Source organism: Sceloporus occidentalis, unplaced genomic scaffold (genome assembly GCF_023333645.1).
Source record: "Sceloporus occidentalis isolate IW3139 unplaced genomic scaffold, rSceOcc1.0.p SCAF_152, whole genome shotgun sequence".
Classification (NCBI taxonomy): domain Eukaryota; kingdom Metazoa; phylum Chordata; class Lepidosauria; order Squamata; family Phrynosomatidae; genus Sceloporus; species Sceloporus occidentalis.
In genome coordinates, this window is record NW_028317132.1 from 2,278,997 (window position 1) to 2,301,060 (window position 22,064).

The 22,064-nt window shown below is 42.6% G+C and overlaps 1 protein-coding gene across 1 annotated transcript in view; it reads right to left on the bottom strand.

Moving 5' to 3' along the window:
- The window catches only part of LOC149280607 (anthrax toxin receptor 1-like), a 62,620-nt gene that overhangs the window by 13,751 nt on the left and 26,805 nt on the right, over positions 1-22,064 (bottom strand). Inside the window, exons 9-14 of the mRNA XM_089500363.1 lie at positions 13,188-13,248; positions 11,229-11,327; positions 7,456-7,525; positions 6,080-6,158; positions 4,277-4,372; positions 2,655-2,693 (exon numbers count right to left, since the gene is read on the bottom strand). Coding sequence (XP_089356489.1) covers positions 2,655-2,693; positions 4,277-4,372; positions 6,080-6,158; positions 7,456-7,525; positions 11,229-11,327; positions 13,188-13,248 — 444 coding nt within the window. The remainder of the gene's footprint in view (positions 1-2,654; positions 2,694-4,276; positions 4,373-6,079; positions 6,159-7,455; positions 7,526-11,228; positions 11,328-13,187; positions 13,249-22,064) is intronic.

Genomic DNA, 22,064 nt, shown 5'->3' on the forward strand with positions numbered 1-22,064 from the left:
ACAAATACCTTGATAGCTGTTCGGTAATAACTACAATTATCTCACGGATATACCTTGCATAAAAAGAGTTCTACACAAGCCCTTATAAAAATATATTATTTTATTGTACAAAAGAATATAAAAAAATCAAGACATAAATAGTATTTCATAATAAAGACAACAGAGGTTTCTAGGAAACTAATCAGAGCATATGGAGGAAATATGGCTATATATACACAAAGTGTCTCAGATGCATGTAAACAGTAAGTGAATCATAAAGTGCTGAATCATTCAAATATTATTGCCAATTACTCACTATGGAGTGCACCTATTGATTCTGTAGACATGTAAAGGACTAATAGTTTCAATAAATATATAAACAGTCCAGACAATCAAAAAAGACATCTTAAAGAGTCATCTTAAAAGTGCTGTAGTGCTTAGCCATATTAACCTCTACTTCCCCTACGCCGTTTCGGTTCTCTTTTTTCACGACAAAAAATTCAGGTAAGGTATTGTCACGGTAACCCCCTGAGGCTGAGGACACATGGGGGTAGATTTGAGTTTGGGAGGGGGACACTGATTGATTCCTGAGGAGACTCATTGCCTGCATGCCCAGTCCCTCTTATGCCTAAGTCACCCTGTAGTCATTAGGGGGGAAACAGGGTGACCGGAAAACCCCATTAGGCCTGCCCTAACCAGACTCCCATGAACCAGCCAGCTATGGGGGCTCTACATGGCCGGAAACGCTCCATACGCCCGACAGGGACCTAGCCACGAATCCATGGAAATGCGTTGCTACACCTGTTGTCCCACATTTTTACGGTTACACTATGCTCGTGGTGGGCAACACTAGGTGGTCGTTGCGGAGAGGAAGCTAATTTGGGAACCCTGTTTTTTTTTTTACTGATCTTAAGGACCGGGGCTTTACCCAGCCAGGGCTATTGAACTCTGGCCCGGCTACTGTCGGGAAGTTTCCGACGCTGTTGCTCAGTATCACGTCACTTTTTGGACCATAGCATCCTCGTACCCTGAGCTCTCCATTGGTAACCGAGGATTGAAGCCGCTCCCTCTGAATCACCCAGAAAATAGTGATTTTTTGTCGGGTGGGCATTGCTGGCCATAGAACTGTATAGAGGCGCTGGGCTGTCTGGTAGTTGATGGGATTATGCTCCTGATCCAATTATGTTGTGTGTTAATATCTGTGCCCTTCACAATAAATTCAGTTCCTGTTTTACCTCAGTATGAGTTCTGTCTTGTTATTGGGGTAAGCCACGGTGCTGTCCTCGTCAGGACAGTAAAGCACTGTATTGCTATGCTACAGTGTCACCGAGGTTCCCGAGAGGCTGTGTTTGCTGCTGTGTTCGATGCTATTTTCACCTTATGATCCAAGTCTTGTATTCCTGGTGACAATGGGCAGAAGGAAGTAACGTCTGGCGGGTGTACCGAGTAGGGATACAGGTAGTTCCCGTCACGGGTATATCATATACTGTATATATTGTGACAGAAAGGACGGTGAAGTAGTGGATGGGCGGTATATACGCCCTACTTGGGCTAATTTTTTGTGCCCTTACGTGTAAAATTAAAGCCCCAGGGAAAGAGAAGCACAATAAAAAAAACACTATAGGAATGTGATTTGTAAATTGTGTAATGGGTCCCTGGGGTGGAGTATCCAGAAGAACAGGGTGGGCTGGTGCTCCAACAGTTTTAAAATCAGACCAGGATTTACAGGTGACCAAGTACAGCTCACCTGGTTTAATCAGGAGGGTTTAAAAAGCCCAGCTTGGTGCTATTCCGTCTTTCTTCTTATTTCCAGCTAAGAGAGATGCTGGACAAAAAGCCTTGCTGGATTTATTTTGTTTGTTTGGAGTGTTTTGTTGGAAGGTGGGGAAGCCACCCCAAACTAGTTAGTGCTCAGATGAGCAAGGGTTTATTTTTGTTTATATTGTATTTTTGTTTAAGCTGCTGGTTGGAAGAAAATAAACATTTCGATTTTATCTGGATCTGGAACTGGCGTTTATATTACCCTAGAAGACAAGTGATTCTGAAAGATCTCTGACTGATTCCTTGTGCTTTAAAGGATGTTCAGTTACAATATATATATCATGTGGGATAAATTTTGGAAGAATATTTGCTGTATCTTCTACACTCCTTTAAGAATTGGGAGAAAAGAAGACCAACATATTTGATCTTGAGGAGCTTTCTCATTTCCACAGACATATGTGAGTTCATTACTAAACAATACTAGTATTTGCTGTTTGCAATAACACTCTGTATACCCTTTATCTCTTTCTATGGGTATTCCATGGCTGGGAGTCTAACTACAACATAAATCATCATTTGCGCACTACCAAACAGAATCAAAATTTTGACTTTTGGCAATATTACACTATATATTTTCTATTTTTCTTTCCTTATGCACAGACTTAAAATTTGGAATTGTGACTAAATAAAACTGTAAGGTTATCATATTATTTTACATATTTTGAATTTGTGGGTTTTACTGAGTGCACAAATCAGTATTTTATGGTTGTATAAAACCTTTTGCCATGAAAGAGTTAAATCCTTTTACAGTATTAGCATGAAGTACAATGGAGTGATCTGTCTGATTACTTGTCTTTCTATTTGAGTTTTTTTTTAATCTGATTTCTAAACATAAATAAGTACACAATACTTACAGACTCTGGAGGAGGAGGAGGTGGGTGCTCTTTGATAACCTGTAGAAATACAATAGTAAACAGTTTACAAATATCAAAACATAGTCAGTGGAGGGATCTCTTTGGAGCCCTTGTTTATTTGAATTTGATTTAACCCCTTCAATCCCAGGGGTTTTTGGTACCTCAAAGCCCAGAGCAATTTTGCCATTTTTGCGCTGTCGGTTCAGCGATTATTCACTTTTCCTGTGAATAGTGTACCCATATAAACTATATATTGTTTTTTAAAGGAGAGATAGAGCTTTCTTTTGATACCATAGTTGGATGATTAGCTGAACATTTAGAAGTAGAAATTTAGTAAAAACTAGCAAAATTTTGAAAAAACATAAGTTTTTTTACATTTTTCCTCTGAATCCTCACAAAATTAGGTAAAGAGACAGAAAATTCCATCCAGATTTATCAATTCAGGTGTCCTGATTTCAGAAATACCTAATTTATATAGAATTTTCATACTTTTCCAGCACATAAAGCCAACATACTATAAGGTGTACATTACTTTATACAAAGCCGTAAAATATTTACATTAGGTATGATGGGACTGTAACTCTAATTTTAAACAAATAAAACAAAAACAATCACAAAGGTATATATTTCTGTAAAGCAGACAACCCAGGCTATCGTATCAGGGGTATTTGGGCATTGTTCATGCAGGTATTTGGCCACCAATCACTGTCAAAGGTGGCCACAGAAATGAGTTCCTGTGCTTTTTTCAACAACGCGTCTTAGTATTTCGTAGTATTCTTAGGACTTTTTGTACAAGGTATGTGTTACGGCAGAGAAATCTATCCTACATTGTTCAGCCGCCTCTCCTGATTACGGAAATACCCCACATGCCTAGTTTTTTTTGTGGTTTTCTGGACATTACAGGGCACAAACGGGACCATGCGCGTTATAGATTCCAAACGTGAAATTTTCACATTTTGCTTTAGTAGACCTATGTTTCATTTGGGGCTGTTTAGCACCCCCCTAATTATAAATACCCCCATAAAAGTATATATTTCCGTAAAGCAGACAACCCAGAGTACCTCATCAAGAGCATTTGGACAATTTCCATGCAACCATGTGGCCGCCAATCACTGCCAAAGTCAGCCGTAACAATAATTTCATGCGCTTTTTTCGCCAACACATCTGTGTTGCTGAGGATATTTTGCATATGGTATATGTTATGGCCTAAAGTGTTCAGCCGCCCTTCCATGCCTAGTTTTTTGTGGTTTTCTGGACATTACAGGGCACAAACGGGACCATGCGCTATATAGATTCCAAACGTGAAGTTTTCACATTTTGCTTTAGTAGACCTATGTTTCATTTGGGGCGACGCTGGCTTCTGCTGCCAGGGGGGAGTCCCTGACGCTGCACGAAGGGCTAGACACACCGGTACGTCCATAGGGGTTTCTTAGTGGGCGTTTTTTGGACGTCCCGGTACGTCTATAGGAGATTGAAGAGGTTAAAGAGAGCTTAGTATCTGGAAGTATGTAATTACGGCACTGAAAGGTAGACTCTGGATTAATGTCGGATATTTTTTGGGTTGGAAAATATCGAGTGAGTAGCAGGCAGTAAAATCATGAAAACTGTAGTAAATCACTTACCACAGTGCAGCACAGCGGCCAAAACCACCAGAGCAGAGCCAGGAGGAGAAGCAGGAATAGAACCAGGAGAGAGATGAACAGGATGATACCAGTGCGCTGTGTAATAGAAAAAAATGTTTATTATTACCCACAGGGGCGTAACAAGAAACCACGGGGCCCTGGTGCGAAAAAAAGCCCCTGGGCCTAGGGTGACCACATTTTATTTCTGCCATTCAGGGACACACTATGAAGTGGATGAGATTACACACACAGGCATATACATCACATACCCACTGATTCACATATACACAACATCACGTACACATAAATATATTTAATATTATATTTATCTCAGATACATATTAATTCACATATACTATTATATATTAATTATTAGGAAGCCTTGGAAACCATGTGGATTTCAGATTTAATAATATACTTATAATATACATACAATCATAACAGATCTGAGTAGATTCAGAGTGTTAACCCTTCAATTACAAGGCATGAACAGTCACACAAACAGACAAATACATATACATACACACAGTCAAACACACATACCTGGTGCTGCCTGCAACTTACATTGAGCTTGGTGTGAAGGAGGGACTCAGCCAATCAAGAGAGTAGAGAAGTCTCTCCTGATTGGCTGAGACCTCCTTCACTTAGACTTCTCATTCCAGGACAATGCGTTGTCCCGGATTAAGGCTGTCCGGGACATGAGGTCATCCTACCCGGGCCCCCCAACTTCAACAGCTAGTCTGTGTCATCATTGCCCCCTGTATGGCACTCTGCCTCCAGAAATGCCTTATAACCCTATATGCCACTCTGGCATACAGGGGGTTAAAATATGCCTTATACCCCTTATATGCCACTCTGCCTCCAGAAATGCTTTATACCCCTATATGCCACTCATGGGACAGAGTGGCATAGAGGGGGGATATAAGGCATTTCTGGAGGCAGAGTGGCATATAGGGGGTTAAAAGGCATTTCTACACGCAGAGTGGCATAAAGAGGGTATTTGCCTCCAGAAAAGCCTTATACCCCCCATATAACACTAACCCCCCGCCCCCCCGACTTACAACTGCTTCCTGATGTCTGGTGGGGGCAGCGGGTGGAGGCCGTTCATGAAATTAAAGGGGCCGGTGTGCACGTACCGTGCCGCCCAATGGCCGTGCCTCAGCACTTCGTCCCACGTCTTAAAAGGGGTGGGACGAAGAGCTGAGGCATGGCCATTGGGCGGCTTGGTGCGTGCACACCGGCCACTTTAATTTCATTAGACACCGGCGGCCGGAAAAAGCTTTCAATCGCAGCTGGTCAACTGAGCGGCTGCGAACGGGATTGAAAGCCTCTTCCGGCCCTGACTTCACCCTTCCTCTACCCCTGCAAGGCGGGACAAGGCGGGACAGAGACCCAAAATCGGGATTGTCCCACCTAAATCGGAACAGTTGGGGGGCATGGGGGGTAAGGCATATCAGGAGAGCAAAGTGGCATATCTGGGGGAACAGCGGCATATCTGGGGGGCAGAGTGGCATATCTATAAGTAAGGTGCATTATGAATTAAGAGGGAGTGACCTTAAAATGGCTATTGGTTTTCCAAATTTCTGTTTGTATATAATATATTCTGACTATTTATTCTTGTTCATTAGCTAAAATACTGTTTTACCATTTCACTTGTGTATTTTTTCTTTAAAAATAAAATTTTCTTTAAAATAGCACCAAACTTTAAGGCTGCGGCCTATAATCGAGCCAATACGGTGCGTGTGTGTATATAATATATATATATATATATATATATATATATATTCATATTCTAATACTCACACAATGGGTACTGGTAATTCCCACAGAGCTGGATATAAATGTGAGACCCATGTTCATGCTGACTTGCAGGTAAACCATCCTAGTGAACAGAAAAATAACACTAATTAAGTGTATGTTATCAGTGAACAATACACATTTATACCACTTTACCTTGATTTTGATTATAGATAAGTGTAAGGTAATGCACTTTGGTAGCAAAATAAGTATGCAACGTACACTCTTAAGGGCATTGCATTGGGAAAAGCAGAAAATGAGAAGGACTTGGGTATAATTGTCGACCATAGACTTAGCAACAAAGTGCAGTGCTAGTGAGCGGTTGCAAAAGCCAGTAAGGTTTTGGCATGCATAAAGAGGAGTATTAAATCACAGGATGAAAATATAATTTTACCTTTTTATAAAGGTGAGGCCTCACCTTGAATATGCAGTGCAATTTGGGCACCAGTTTTAAAGAAGGATGCTATAGAGCTGGAGAAAGTGCAAAGGTGGGCTACAAAGTTAATTAGAGGAATGGAGAATTGTAGTTATTAAGAAAGACTAGAAAAACAAAACTTGATTTCACTTGAAAAGAGACATCTAAGAGGGGATATGACCACATTGTACAAATGCATACAAGGTCAGTATAAACAGCTCTCTAGTGATCTATTCACCAAGAGGTCTCTACAAAAGACACAGGGTCATCAGTTGAGACTTGAGGATAGGAGATTTCAGCATCAGCATATGAAAGGTTTCTTCACAGTAAGAACAATAAAATATGGAACTCTCTGTCTAAGGATGTTGTATTATCTAACTCTGTGGATATTTTTAAGAAAGGTCTGGATGCTTTTCTGGTTAAGCATAACATAAAGGGCTACAACTGCTAAAAGGACAGTAATATTAGCAGATTGATCCAGGGAGTAATCTGATTGCCGCTATGGAATCAAGAAGGAATTATTTTCCCTGTTGTGGCATAATTGGTAATTGCCCCAAGTAGGGGTTTTTTGCCTTCTTTTGAATCAACTTTAGAACTAGTTACGTGTGAAAGGTTGAACTTGATGGACTGAAGTCTTTTTTCAACCTACTATACTATAATATACTAATGTGTACTTAAATCTCTGTATTTACTTAAAAAGACCTGATTGTCCAGATCTGAACCCCACTATACATTGACTTTATAGTTATTATATGTGTCATTACTCTTTTCAATAAACAGAGAATTGATTTAGAATGCTGGTTTGGACACCTAAGGAAAAGGAAAATTTTCAACACGTAGATTGAGCCAACAGTAAGACACGAAATCAGTTTGTTAAACAGCTCAGGACGTTGGTTATAAAGGCCTTTTTAGTAAAACACCTTAGATTTCAGCTTAGAACCAGCACTGTTATATCATTTACACTTACTGTCCAACTTCCTCTATGACAGGAGCAGGGCACAATAGATATGTGTCTTGTATGTCTGAAGGTTTTTCATCTATAAAGGTATATAAAAACAATTGTCATTCATTCATAGGAGGAATGCAAAAAAATCTGATTCTGTAGCCTTCAAAGACAAAGGCATGTTTACACCAAGAGCATTTTCAAACTGTAATTCTTGTCTGTTATTTATTAATAATGGTCTCCACAGTGTTCTGATCTCAACATCATCGACTCAACATCATCGAGAAGCAACTGAAGCTGCCTAAATCCACAGAATAACTGCAGTTAGTTCTCCAAGACTGAACAACTAGTGTACCTGGAAGATGGTGTTTTGAAGGCAAAATACTGGTCACAAGAAATATAGATTTGATTTAGATTTTTTTTTTGTTCACTCACTTTGCATTTTGTTAAATGACAAAACTATTAACTACCTTAAAGGCATAAATGAGCTTAGAAAGCGACCAGCGATTGCTTCCTTCACTCAGCCAGTATTACCGACATGCCTCTTCGTATTCTTCTTCGTGTTCGTCTTTGTGTGGAAGAAAATTTTGGAATTCCACAAATATTTGCCTATTCCTGTGTTCGGTTCAGGCGAATATTCTTCGTATTTATTTTTTTTTTTGTTTGTTTTTCCTGAGGGGTTTAATACGGGGTTAACACTGTACGCAGCAGCTTTGGCGCCAGGATTTTAAAGGTCTCTATTGCTCGCCGGCAGGGGCCTCCTCTGTCATCGACCAATGAAGTGCAGCTGCTCGTATGGACCTTTAACTCCTGATGGCAAAACTAGGCCTGGGGAGACCATTGGTCTCCCTGCTCCAAGAGTTAAAGGTCCGTACCAGCGACTATTGGCAGAGAAGCTACCTGCCGGCAACCAACAGATTCGCCTGTATGGACCTTTAACTCCTGACTGTGAAACTCCGCCTGGGAAGACCATTAGTCTCCCTGCTCCAGGAGTTAAAGGTCCGTACGAGTACCTCTATTGGTCGCTGGCAGGGAGCTCCTCTGGCAAAGGAGGCCCCTGCAGGCAACCAATAGAGTTGCTCATACTGACCTTTAACTCCTGTTCCCTTGACAGGCCAAGTTTCAGCATGCGGAGTTAAAGGTCGGTGCAAGCGACTCTATTGGTCTCCAGCATGGAACTCCTCTGGCATCAATCAGTGAAGGAGCTCCCTGCCGGCAATCAATAGAGTCGCTTGTACAGACCTTTAACTCCTGACAGCGGAACTTGGCCTAGGGAGGTCTCCCTGCTCCAACAGTTAAAGGTCCATAAGAGCGTTTCTATTGGTCGCTGGCATGGGCCTCCTCTAGAATCAACCAATTGGAGGCCCCTGCGGACCTGTAACTCCTTGCATGATCCTACGGATTCCTGCTCCCGTTAACCCCTGTGATGCTGCGTAGACAAGGTAGGCTAGAAGGGGAAGGGACCAGGGAAATTAGTTAGAAGATATACAAAGACGAACATGAGGATTCTAAGTGTTGTGTGTCTTCATCTTTGTGTACGTTTTGCCGCTGCCGCCATATTTGTTTCTTCGGTATTTGGGCTTCTGATGGTCGTCTATACCTTGTGCTAGTGCCCAGATAGCGTTTACCTTCCTGATTCCTGTGTTTGACCTTGGCTTGCCTGACTGTATCCTGTATCCTGACCTCGGCTCGTTTATTGTTTATCCTGATCTCCTGAATCCTGACCTTGGCTACGTTTATCGGTTATCCTGCTCTCCTGAATCCTGACCTTGGCTACGTTTATCGGTTATCCTGCTCTCCGGAATCCTGACCTCGGCTTGTCTGAACTGTTCTGTCCTGGAGTCCTACCTGACCACGGTGTCTCCTACTACTTGTACGTGACAGACCCGAGGACAGGTGAGTAACACTAGTATTTTAACCCTTTCCATGCATGAAATTCTACCACCGGCCTTTGCCAAACTTTGCGGTAGTAATTTATTTTGTGATTTTTATTTTACAGCTCCTGGTATATGTTACTGTATATAACACCCCAATATGTGTTCAGCAACATCTCCCGAGTACAATTTGTTGGGTTATTTGAGAGGTAAAATGACACATTTGGTCCTACTGCCCCTATGTCCTAATTGGGCCATCTTTGAGGCCGGCCAATGCAATTTACCCCATCAAACCATATATTTTTGAAAAGTAAACACCCCAAAGTATTTGCCAAAGTTTGTGGTAGTAATTTTTGTTGTATTTTTTTCACATAAATTGTACTTCAGGTGTGAATTTATAGCTCAATTTACCCCATGAAACCATATATTTTTGAAAACTAGACACCCCAGGGTAATTCAAATGGCGGTATTTTAACGCTTTCCATGTACTAATTTTACCACCAGCCTTTGCCAAAGTTTGTGGTAGTATTTTTTTTTCACGCAAATTGTACTTCAGGTGTGAATTTACAGCTCCTGGTATAAGTCACTGTCAAACAACACCCCAAAATGTGTTCAGCAACATCTTTTGATTATAGTAATACCACCCATGCATGGGTTTGTCTGGTGTTTGGGGGGGGCTAAAAAACCCACATTTGAGAAGTGCGCTTTTTTGCCTCCATTTTGGTCAGTCTGTGCCTATGCCTTATCTTTGAACCTGGCCACTCCAATTTACCCCATATAACCATTAATTTTTAAAAGATTAGACGTAGACACTCCTTGGGTATTTGAAATGCTTTTATTTCATATTATTATTTATTTTATTATAATAAACTTTATTTTTTAATTTTACTTATTTTTTCTTTTTGGACTTTTTTTTTTACATTTTGCTGGAACATCACAGCATAATTTTTTTAGCTATTTTCATTTTTTCCATATTTTTTTAAAATATTTTACTAATCACATTGTGATTAGAAAGCTGGGATCCATTGACTTGCATGGTTGAATGCAGTAACCTCTTGGATACTTTCGCAACTTGGTTATTTTTTAAAGGGCGCGCCGCCATCTTGCGAGTGGCAAAATCACTCGCAGTTGCGGTTGTGACCGCTCTCACAGCACGTCCTGGGGCGGGTGTTCGTGTTGCTGAATGCCTCGCTATCAAGGCATTTTAACAACACAAACTGAATTCTTTTAAAATGGGCGTTGCCCGGGGAGAGGCCAGACATGACCCCTGCTGCAGTTTATTGATAAGTCTTCTATGTAGGACAGTGTCAAAAGCCTTACTGAAATCTGTGAAGAGTGAGAGTCATTGCTTCTGCCTTTTCCTACTCGTATCTCCCTACCTGTTATTAAAGCTTAAAGGGCAGCAATTGCTGTTTTTACTAGAGATCAGTGACGCAGCCAGTGTTTTAGGAGACTGTTGTTGCATACTCCAAAAGAGCTAGATGGGCCAAGATGTGTGGTGCACAAATGTCTGATATATAACAAACTTAAATATTAAGATGTTTAAACGGAGAAAACGTTTTTACATGTTACTTGTTTTACTTTGTTTAAAACTTTGTAGTTTTATTAAGTGACAAATTCATTTTTAACATCAAATACTATAATTACTTTCAAATTGAGCGTGTGTGTTACAATGAGTGAGTTTGTTAGCATTAAGTGTGTGCCTGTGATAGTTACAGTGAATGTTGGGGGACACATAGATTTAAATGTTGCCCAGGCTAGAAGATGACCACTCTCCCCTGACAAAATTTAGTGGTATGCCCCATAATTCCTCACACAACAAGGCATCATGAAACATCTGCAGAGAAGGTATAGGAAGTGTATATTTAACTATAGTAGGATAGCAAACAATGTAATAATACACATTATCAGGTTGAAACTTACTTATTGTAATGCTATCATTGACCTTAAAACTGCAAAGCACCTGGTCGATATTCCGTGCATGATAAAATCCATTTCCACGAACCACAACTTGAAATGACTCTGAAATAGGGAAAATGGTGAGAGTTAATTGACTACCAAATACTACCAGAGACTGAGGGCAACACAATATTGCTGCTATACCTAAAGCTCCCAGCCTTAGCAACACTCGGACCAAGAGCACTGTGAGCAACATACATCTTCCTTTCTACTGTTTGTTCATGCAAACTGTTGTTAAAAAACAACATCATAATCAGATGATTGTCTGTTGTGGATGACTTCATATTGGAGGCATATACCTCTCTCTCCATTATTGCTGTGTGAGTCATATAAATGGATTATGTACCATTTTTCTCATTAGTCATTATGCCTATTAGAATAATGAAAAGAAACTGTCCTGTGGTTTATTATTGTAATCTTATTTATACCTGCAAGGGATCAGTAACCGGACAGACATAAAAGGTAAAATATAATCACAACTTTAATAAGGCAAATGCAAAGTACAGAATCATAGTCCAAAATGTAATCGGTAGCCAGGACGGGTAGTCAGAGGAGCTGGGTTCAGGAATACGCAAGATCAGCGAAGTCCGTATGCAATAGTCAGGGATCAGGAGCCAGGAGAGAAGTCATACACAGAAATATAGGATACAAAATAATGCATTTGGAAGCCGGAACAGACACAAGGTCAAAAAGGAAGTGGAACTGGCTGCTTAACAGGCTGTTTTTAATTTTTTTTTACCCTTTGGGACCAAGGCTGTTTTTAACACTTTTGCGGTGCTCGTGTTTAGCTGTAATTTAGTGTACCCACACAAGTTATATACAGTTTTTTTCAGGACAAGAAGGGCTTTCTTCACATTTGTTTGACCATATCATCTAATTCGCTATATTAACAAAAAATATGATGAAAATTAAAAAAACAAACAAACACATTTACTCACTTTTATGCTCCAAATCTTTTACTCCAAAAAAAGAATGAAAAGACCTGCTAAATCGATTCTACTATTTGTCCTGAGTTTAGAAATACCCACAGTTTTTATGTTTTTTTTCTGCAAGGTATTGGGCAATAAGTACAAGTAGCGTTCTACTGTTTTAAAACCATTTTTTTTTCCAAATCTGGTCATTCTGCCCCATGTGCTATTTTCGGTATCTTTAAACCCGGCCAATGCAATTTACCCCATCAAATCATATATTTTGAAAAACAGTTCACCCCCTGTCTTATAGGGTAACTTTATCCCAATAAGAACCACAACAATATATTAACAACTATAACATACATAAATAACACATTATGGGTGGTCGAGAGGGCGCATTTTCATAAGTTCTTCCATGGTGCCTTCAGCTCACCTGCCTCGCTGCTGCACACCAAAGGTCAGCGCAGATAACTTAGCGGTTCACTTTAATAGGGACAGGCAGCCTCATTACTCTCACATTTGTACTCTAAACCCATGTCAATAGCGCAGTGCAAGTCAGCCAAAATGTGGTAAAGTGCAAGCGGAACCAGAACTTTCTTAAGGTACATAACCTCTTTTTTCTTACATAACTTTTGAAAAGGGAGAAAGACAGAGCAAGACTTCCAAGAGAGGAAGAAAAGGAAAAAATTATAATAATGGGGAGCAGAAAGAAAAGTGAAGTGAAATAAGAAAGAAACTGAAAAGGAACAGAATACTAATATATATTGTAATGTATTTATGTGAAAAAGTCCATAAAGACTAGAACTATTTTTCTGTTTGTTCCAGGTGCCACCAAGTGACTTGAATTGGTGCATGTTTAAAATTCTTAAAGGTGCAGAAAATAAGGGCTGAAGTAGGCAAAATGTGTTTTGGGCCACTGTATTACATTTGCTTTATTATCATTAAATACCCTGTGCATTATAACTAACACTTGTTATGCCATGGCACTCATGTGTGGAAACCATTTACTCACCCCCTGCACATACACTGGAAGGCTCAGCAGCTAGGATTTCAATGCAGGATTTCTTCAGGATCTGAAAGAAAAAACACTTCTTTGTTAGTGTGTAAACTTCACCTGAAGATAGGATGTGCTAGTCAGGCAACCACAGATTTTCCCAGTGCATAACATAAAATATATTAACCTGCCTGCTCGAACAAAGCTAACTGTTCAGGACCAGGAACCGGATGGACACAAAATGTAAAATGCAAAACACCTTTATTGGAAAACAAAGCCAAATCATGATCCAAGAGCGTATACCAACAGACAAGCCGGGCTCAGGAATACGGAGATCAGCGAAGTCAAGAACAAGCCATGGAAACCCAGACAGGCTGTAAATAGCTTTCGCAGTGTAGCCCTGGCCGTGATCAGGAAAGCAGCCAGACCGTAATAGTACCCCCTCCCCTCCGGGCAGGTCCAGGTTTGAGGGGAAAATGTGAGTGAAAGGAACAAAGGAGAGCGGGAGATCTGGGGCTGGAACCCAAGATCTCTCCTCGGGACCGTACCCCTTCCAATGGACCAATTATTGCAGCTTCCCACTGAACCGAAAGTCGAATATGGATTGGAGCTCGAGCTTCTCATGGATGTCAACGGACACCGAACAGGGACGAGGAGCGACCGTAGTGAAACGATTACAGACCAGAGGTTTCAACAGCAAGACATGGAACACATTGTGGATGCGCATATTGGAATGAAGGCCCAGGGCATAGGCCACAGGGTTCACCCGTCAGAGGATACAGAAAGGCCCCACATAACGGGGAGCCAGATTTCTGGAGGACAACCAGACCCTCTCCCCTACCTGAAGGTACGGTAAGCGTTTACGATTGGCCTTGAGCTCCTGACACTGTTGTGAGCGTTGTAGTGCCTCTTGGACCTGCACCCATGTGTAACCGATCTGCCGGAGATGATCCTACAGTGTCGGAATCCCCTGGAAAGTAAAATTATTGGGAATCATCAAGGGCTGATACCCGTAATTAACCATGAAAGGGGAAAACCGGGTGGAGGCCGAGACTGCACTATTATGAGCAAGTTCCGCCCAGGGTAGTAGATCTGATCAGTTGCTCTCATGGTCTGAGATGTAGCATCACAGAAATTGCTCCAAGGCCTGATTAGCCCACTCCGCAACACCATTCGATTGTGGGTGGTAGGCCAAGGAGAAGGAGAGTTGGATACCCAGTTGCACACAGAAGGCCTTCCAAAATCTCGAGACAAACAGGCTACCCCAGTCAGAAATTATGACTTTGGGAACCCCGTGTAGCCGATAAAGACTGCTAAAGTCTGTAGCAAACTCCTTAGAGGATGTAATCTTTTTAATGGTATGTAGTGTATCATCTTAGAAAATCTGTTGACAACCATGAGGATAACTGTGTTACCGTTTGACAGTGGCAAGGTGTGTCCATGGCCTCTCACCATTGGGTATAGGTTGGAGGAGGCCCAATGGAAAGTGACAGGGTGATTTAGTCTGCGCACAGACTGGACAGGCTGCTACGAAGGCAACAGCATCTTTGATAATTCCTGGCCACCAGAAGAGACGGTACATCAAATACCCTTTTTAAGGATGCAACAAACTCAAGGTAATTGTGTACTACAGGTTTCTGTGTCTCCCAAAGGGGATTAGCCCATGCCAAGGCCCTGTCTGAGAGTAAGGAAATCACGAAGCCCACCTTACTCCTGTCAGACGAAAAGGCCTGAGGTACCATCTCCAGATAGATACTGACTTGGTTCAGGAAACCTCTGCACAGATTAGGGTCGCCCCATAACGTTGGTGAAGCGGGCGGACCCAGTCATGCCTCTATCTGCATTGGAATCACCAGTGGCACATGGAGCAGAAGCAGCAGCAGGTTTAGGAGCTGCCTGTCCCGTGGGTAGCCGAGATGGTAGAGCCAGATGCGCAGTACGGAGCAACAAGGTCTGGAGAGCTAACTGGTTTATTATTATTGTTATCTTTTATTTATATAGCGCCAACACGCAGCACTTAATACAATACATATATTCAAGACGAGATGACTAGACGAGAATTGACAGACTAAGACAAACCGATACATTACGTGGAGAGAGCTCTGCTCGCAAGCTTACAATCTTGAGGGGTTCGTGCGCTGGTCTACCTGGTCCAACCTGGTAAAAACTGTTGGTGGATTGCCTGCGCATTCTGGGTTCATGGCCCTTGCGTAATATTAGGGACCAGGAACCAGACGGACACATAAAATGCAAAACACCTTTATTGCAATAACAATAGCAAACAAAGCCAAAGCGTGATCCAAGAGCATATACCAACAGACAGGTCAGGAACCAAGACGGCTACTCAGACAAGCTGGGGCCAGGAATACGAAGATCAGCGAAGCCAGGTCATACTCAGGAACACAGAGATTGCACTTGAAGCCAGAAACAAAACAAGGCTCAAGAGGAAGTGAACTAGAAGACTGCATTGGGAGGCGGGTCCCGCGGGCAAAAAACTTGCGGGCGGTCTTGCTGGGGCTGCGGGCGGTCAGGCACTGTACCTGCGTGTCCCGGTAATCCCGCGCAGTCCCGCAAGGCTGTCTTCTTGCTGCTCCATAACAGTGTCTCCTATCTTGCTCTGCCCAGGAACAAGGCGGAGTCACGTGATGTGACGTCACTTCCTGTGACTCCGGCTTGTTCCTGGGCGGAGCAAGAGCAGAGACGCTGTGAGGGAACAATTTGCGGGACTGCGCGGGAAATCAGGTAAGGAGGCGGGCGTGATTGGCCACAAATGTGGCAGGAGCGGAACACCCACATTGCGGGAGCGGGCGGGAGTGGGATTAAAAACAGCGGGAGCGGGATTAAAAAAGCAGCCCCACGCAGGGCTCTAAAGTGAACCTAGCTGTTTAAGTAGCCAGAAGGGGCTGGCTGTGGGCTGGACAATGGGCTGAGTCATAGGAGTGTACCCTTGGCAACCCAGACAGGCTGTAATTAGCTTTAGCAGTGTAGCCCTGGCCGTGAGCAGGAAAGCAGCAAGACCATAACACTGATATTGAATATACCAATGTTTAGCAATATTAATAAAGTGCAGCAAAGGGAATTATATCTATTCCGATGGCCCTTAACAGGAATTAATGGGATCCTAAATTGAAGGCAAAAGGATGACCCACTGAAGGGGCAGGGCCAGTTGGGGAGATCATAGATCTCCAACTATCTGGCCTGAAATAAAGGGAGTGAATGGTCTGTTTATAGGTCTGTCTTTCTGCTCCCTCTTGAAGATCACTGACTATTAATGCTGTGTGCCAGGACATGATGTCATATTCTGATGCTCGGCCCTGAAGCCGTGTGCAGTGCAACAGAGGAGAGAGACAGGGGACTGCATAAATGGACCTTGCACTCACACGGATCTAAAGAAGCTAAGTGAATGAGAGAGATGATAGAGAGATAAATAGGGAGCTAGTGAGGCATAGAAAAAAGGGAGAGTGATAAAGAGAAGGGTGAAATAACGAGGAATGATGGTAAAAACAGAGAGAGGTAGTTAGTGTGAAGGATACCTGTACTCCTGAGTAGGGACTGAGTAGCTCCGCCGTAGAGATCTTCCTTGCCACTGAAAGCTCAATTGCTCAAGGGATTTACCTTTTGTGTTCACCCAACCACTAGTCGAGAGTTTATTGGGAACAGCACAGATATTTACACACACAAACAAAATTAGATCGAGTATAATCCCATCAATTACCAGGCAGCCCGGCGTCCTCATACAGTTCTATGGCCAGCAATGCCCACCAGACAAAGAATCGGGGGGTCCCAAAAGAGCAGTGTCAATCCTGAGGTACCAATGGATAGCTCAGGGTCCAAGGATGTTATGTTCAAAAAAATCAAATTGATCCATCATACAACATTGCTGGAAGTATCCCTGGAAATAGTCTGAGTGATAGCACTGCCAGAGTTCCATAGTCGGGCTGCCTAAACCCCAATTCTAAAGATGGGTAATAAAACGAATAAAACTAATAATGAGCTCCCTCTCCGTAACCACCTCTGTGATGGCCCTGGGTCAATCGGTGCCGTCTGTAGTAATGGTTGTGACCATCCGGGGCTAAAATGTGTGGATATATTCATTATTGGTGATTTATGTATTTTCCCCATATATGTGGCATTCATTTGTGTGTCTTTTGTTCTCCCTCATGTCCTATCCTATCAATGCGCCACATGCCCTGCCCCCAGACATTTAACTAGGGGTGGTCCGGGGAGGGAGATGCCTGTAGATTCTCGTCCGACGGGACTTCCAGGAGAGCAGGGGGTTAGCCGGCACGGTTACAGAACCTGCGCCCGGCTACCTCGCGGTTCCTCCGGGCGGAACTTTGAACTGCTGCCGCTCGGGGTCCCTTCGACCGATCACGTCGCTTTTTGGAGAGGATATCCTCAGGACCCCGAGCTATCCATCGGTACCGCTCCTTCAGGATCACCCCAAAAACGATGGTTTAAGGTTGTACACCCATTGCGGGGCTCGGTGGCCAGAGTATGGCGCTGGACTGTCTGGGCAGGGCAGATTATGTAGACATTATTTATGGCCTTTTTCCTGTGTTGGACTGTACATAAGACTGTGTGTTTCCCAAGTAAAGACTGCCTGTTTTACCTCACTACGAGTCTCGTCTTGCTATTCAGGTAAGCCTCGGCGCTGCCCTTATCAGGGCGGTAGAGCGCTGTATTGCTATACTTCTGTATACTACAGTGCCGCCGAGGTTCCTGAAGAGCTGTGTCCTCTGCTATGATCACTTATTGTCCTTTTCAGGACAATAGCCCCACTGTGTAGCTCAGCTTCGGCTAGCCACAGTGGTAAAGCAGCCCCTTCTGTCTGCACGCTGATTCTGTCTGGTGGTGAAGAGCTGGTGTCCCAGTGGCCATGGGGCGGAGGAAGCAACGTTCAGCGGGTGTACCCAGACAAGGTACAGGTTTGTCCCGTCACATTCTCCATCTCCGTAACGACCTCCAAGTGTGGTCCCCAATGAGCATAGTGTAACCCCAAAAGATTGATGTGGTGGGACAAAGGATGTCCGTAGCAACGCAGTTCTAAATGTCCGCGGGCATCACCACAATTTGAACCCGTAGTACAGTTCCACAAATTTACAGCTAGGTCCCAGTCAAGCGCCTAGTAGGGAGGAAGGGGAATCCACCCAGCACAAGGGGAATTTAGGGTCTGCAATGGAATCCTCCATAACTGGGGCTCCTGGAGAGGCCTGAGAACCAGCATTGGGGCCCCTGCCTTGTAAAGACTTCTTTTCTACTGATTTTACTTGTATTTGCTCAATTATAAGACGACCCCCCAAAATCTGAATATTAATTTATGAAAAAAAGGAAAAAGCCTGAATATAAGACGACCCTATAGGAAAAAAGTTTTAAATGTTAATTCATGTAAACTGTGTGAAAAATTGTTTGTTAATAAAAGTTATGATTGAGAAAAATATTTTGTTTTTATTTCCTTTTTTTTTTCAACCTACCCCCCAGTTATGAACATCTGCCCCCAGGCTTGCCCCAGAAATGCCTTATACCCCCTATGTGCCACTGTGTCCCATGATACCCTTTTAACCCTCTATATGCCGCTGTGCCCCATGATATGCCTTTTGATCCCCTATGTGCCACTCTGCCTCCAGAATTGCCTTGTACCCCTATATGCCACATATGCATTTAGGGGGTTAAAAGGCATATTATGGGGCAGAGTGGCATATAGGGAGGTATAAGGCATTTCAGGAGGCAGAGTGGCATTAAGGGGGTTAAAAGACATTTCACAGAGAACTCTGCCTCTAGAAATGCCATATGCACCCCCATTTAACACTCCCTCCCCCTCCCTCCTCCAAACTTACTGATGCATCGTGTAGAGCTCTACGCGATTCGCGTAGACAACTTCCGCTTGAGCTCTACACGCTGCCCAGACTAAGCACCGGGGACTCAGAAGCGCCGGTAAGTTGGGGGGGGGACATAACACAGCATCGCTGCGGGGGATCTGGATCTTAGTCTCATAGTCAGACCTATTTGAGGTTATAAGACCACCCCGATTATAAGACGAGGGGTATTTTTCAGAGCATTTGCTCTGGAAAAAACCTTGTCTTATAATCGAGCAAATACGGTACTAATATTATACCCTGCTGCTGATATATATTAATATTAGTCCCTGCAAAAGAGAATAGAGGTGGTGTAACCCACCACAGTAAGTGGAGCGAATAAGCAAATAAGGAGATATAGCTTACCCCTTTGGGGTTAAAGAAGATCAGAATCCGGGATATACATAAAAGATAAAAGAAACAAATAATAGTGCAACCTGTGTGCAACACAAATTAATGCAATAAAAGTAATGGGCTAGAACACTCACATGAGTGGAGCCAATGTTACTGGCTCCAATCGAAATCGCTATGTGTGATTTAGGATCACACACACCCATCTGTTGGTAAAGATCTGATCCAGAGCCCCCACCCGGGCTCTGGTGTGGATTACGCTGTGCTGACTGAGGACAGCACGTCCCCTTTAACGGCAGCGTAAACATAGATTGCAGCAGGAAAAAATAATGCATCCAGTAGGGGAATGAGTCTTTAAATGGTACTGTGCAAAGCCGAGCAATACTGAGGATGCAGTATGTGCCAGTAATGCCAAATGTGCAAAATATGCAAACTGCAGTATTTATTTTAAACACAATATAACAAATAAAAACACATAATCCAAATGCAATACTCAAGTGAAAAATAGTCCCCCCTATGATCCTCCAATTATTTTGATTGGAGCCAGTCACATTGGCTCCACTCATGTGAGTGTTCTAGCCCATTACTTTTACTGCATTAATTTGTGTTGCACACAGGTTGCACTATTGTTTGTTTCTTTTATCTTTTATGTACATCCTGGATTCTGATCGTCTTTAACCCCAAAGGGATAAGCTATATCTCCTTACTTGCTTATTCCTCCACTCACTGTGGTGGGTTACACTAGCTCTATGGATTATTGCCCTTATTATTTTTGTGTGGGACAGCGGGATTCCCACAGTGTTGTAGCGATTTGTACACATCTTAGACCCTGCCTTTTTACTCTGTAATATTAGTCCCTGCTGACAATTGTGACATTCATGTAGGATTGGTGGTGGAAGGGAGGTAGGTTTCTCCTAGATTCCTTTCCTATGTGAAGTAACACCTGCTAGGTGATTAATTTAGGTGAATGAGAGGGTGGATATAAAAGGGAAGCCAGGAGGGCAGGTAGCTCTCTGGCTGAGGACACAGAAAGCCTGTTTGTGGGAGAGACATGTGAGTAAAGGTTGCTGGACATATTATGTTAAGTTGGCAGAGAGAAGCTCTCCAGCTGGTAGTGAGGGACATCTCTTGAGTAGTAAGTGCCGGACAGGCAAGGTATTTCTTTTGTTGCTGTATTGTTATTTCTTTTGTCTTTGCAAACTTTCTAATAAACCTGACCCTGTGTCAGATTGCACGAACTTTCTGCTGTTTGCCTGGTTTGAATGAAGACGGGCACTTGTCCCTTGACCTCAGCGAGGGGTGATCCCTGACCTCGCACAATATATATAAATATTTGCCCCTGCTGCAAATATATATTAGACCCTGTTGCCAATATATTTTATAGTGAAAAATTGGACCTTACCCAAGCATTTCCTTGGGCTCCGCTCCACGCTCCCTAGCGTGCATTCACTCCCTCTGCTACCACACCAAAAATAAATATTTGCCACGCTGACTGCAGATTAGGGGATGACTATGAGAGTCAGTACAGTCTCCCCTCCGTCTGACTGCACCGTTACATTGAGAGGTCCTCTCCCCCGTAATCATCCCCAGAGTCCCTTTGTCCCCTCATTCACTAAACCATACCTCTTTTTTATTTACTCCCTGTAGTTCAGTTATAGATCAAATAAAAAACACATGGAAACAACATTACAGGTATTGATCAATTGAATAAGACATACAAATCCTTTATTTGCAGGTATAAATAAATAATGTATGGAAACATAGTATTGCAGGTATAGATCAAGTGAACACACAAACCCAGCATTGCAGGTATAGATCAACTGGAAATCACATGTAAACTCAGCACTGAAAGTATAGATCAAATAAACAACGCATGGCAACAGCACTCCAGGTATTGATAAACTGAATAAGACATACAAATCCTGTATTTGCAGGTAAACACAAATAATGTATGGAAACATAGCATAGCAGATAAAGATTAACAGAATAACACAAAAACCCAGCTTTGCAGGTATAGATCAATTGGAATTCCCATAAAAACTCAGCATTAAAGGTATAGATAAAACCCCCTAAATTACAGGCATAGATCATAGGTCGCACACCCGAAAGCCAGCCCTGATGTCCACATTGGCCACATAGAACCTGACCAGCACCCAAATTACACACACATAGGACGTGTCATCTTTGAGTCAACATTGTCCCCAAACAGCCAAGCGTACGCCATCTTTGTCCCATAAACACCCTGCCTGTGCCATCTTGGTCCCCAATGCTTAAACACCCTGCTTATACTGTCTTTGCCTTTTTGACAAATCAATTATACACCTATGATTCACATAAACACTTAAAATCACTCACTAATTCACTTTCATTCACACAATCATTTATTCTTTCACCCTTTCACACAAATTATTTACACTTATTCATTATTGCATTCTCACAAATTCATTGCTTCTCTCACTCATTCACACAATTCATCCACATATTAATTCATACTCTCACTCATTCACACAATTCATCCACACATTATTTCACTTATTCTCTCACTCATTCACACAATGCATCCACACATTAATCCATTCACTCTCTCTCTCATTCTGACTGTTTATTTCAATATTCTTGTGTCACGGAGCTGGCTAGTCCGACCGACCACCTCCGCTGACTTGTGCTCTCTTAGCCTGGGACAACACAC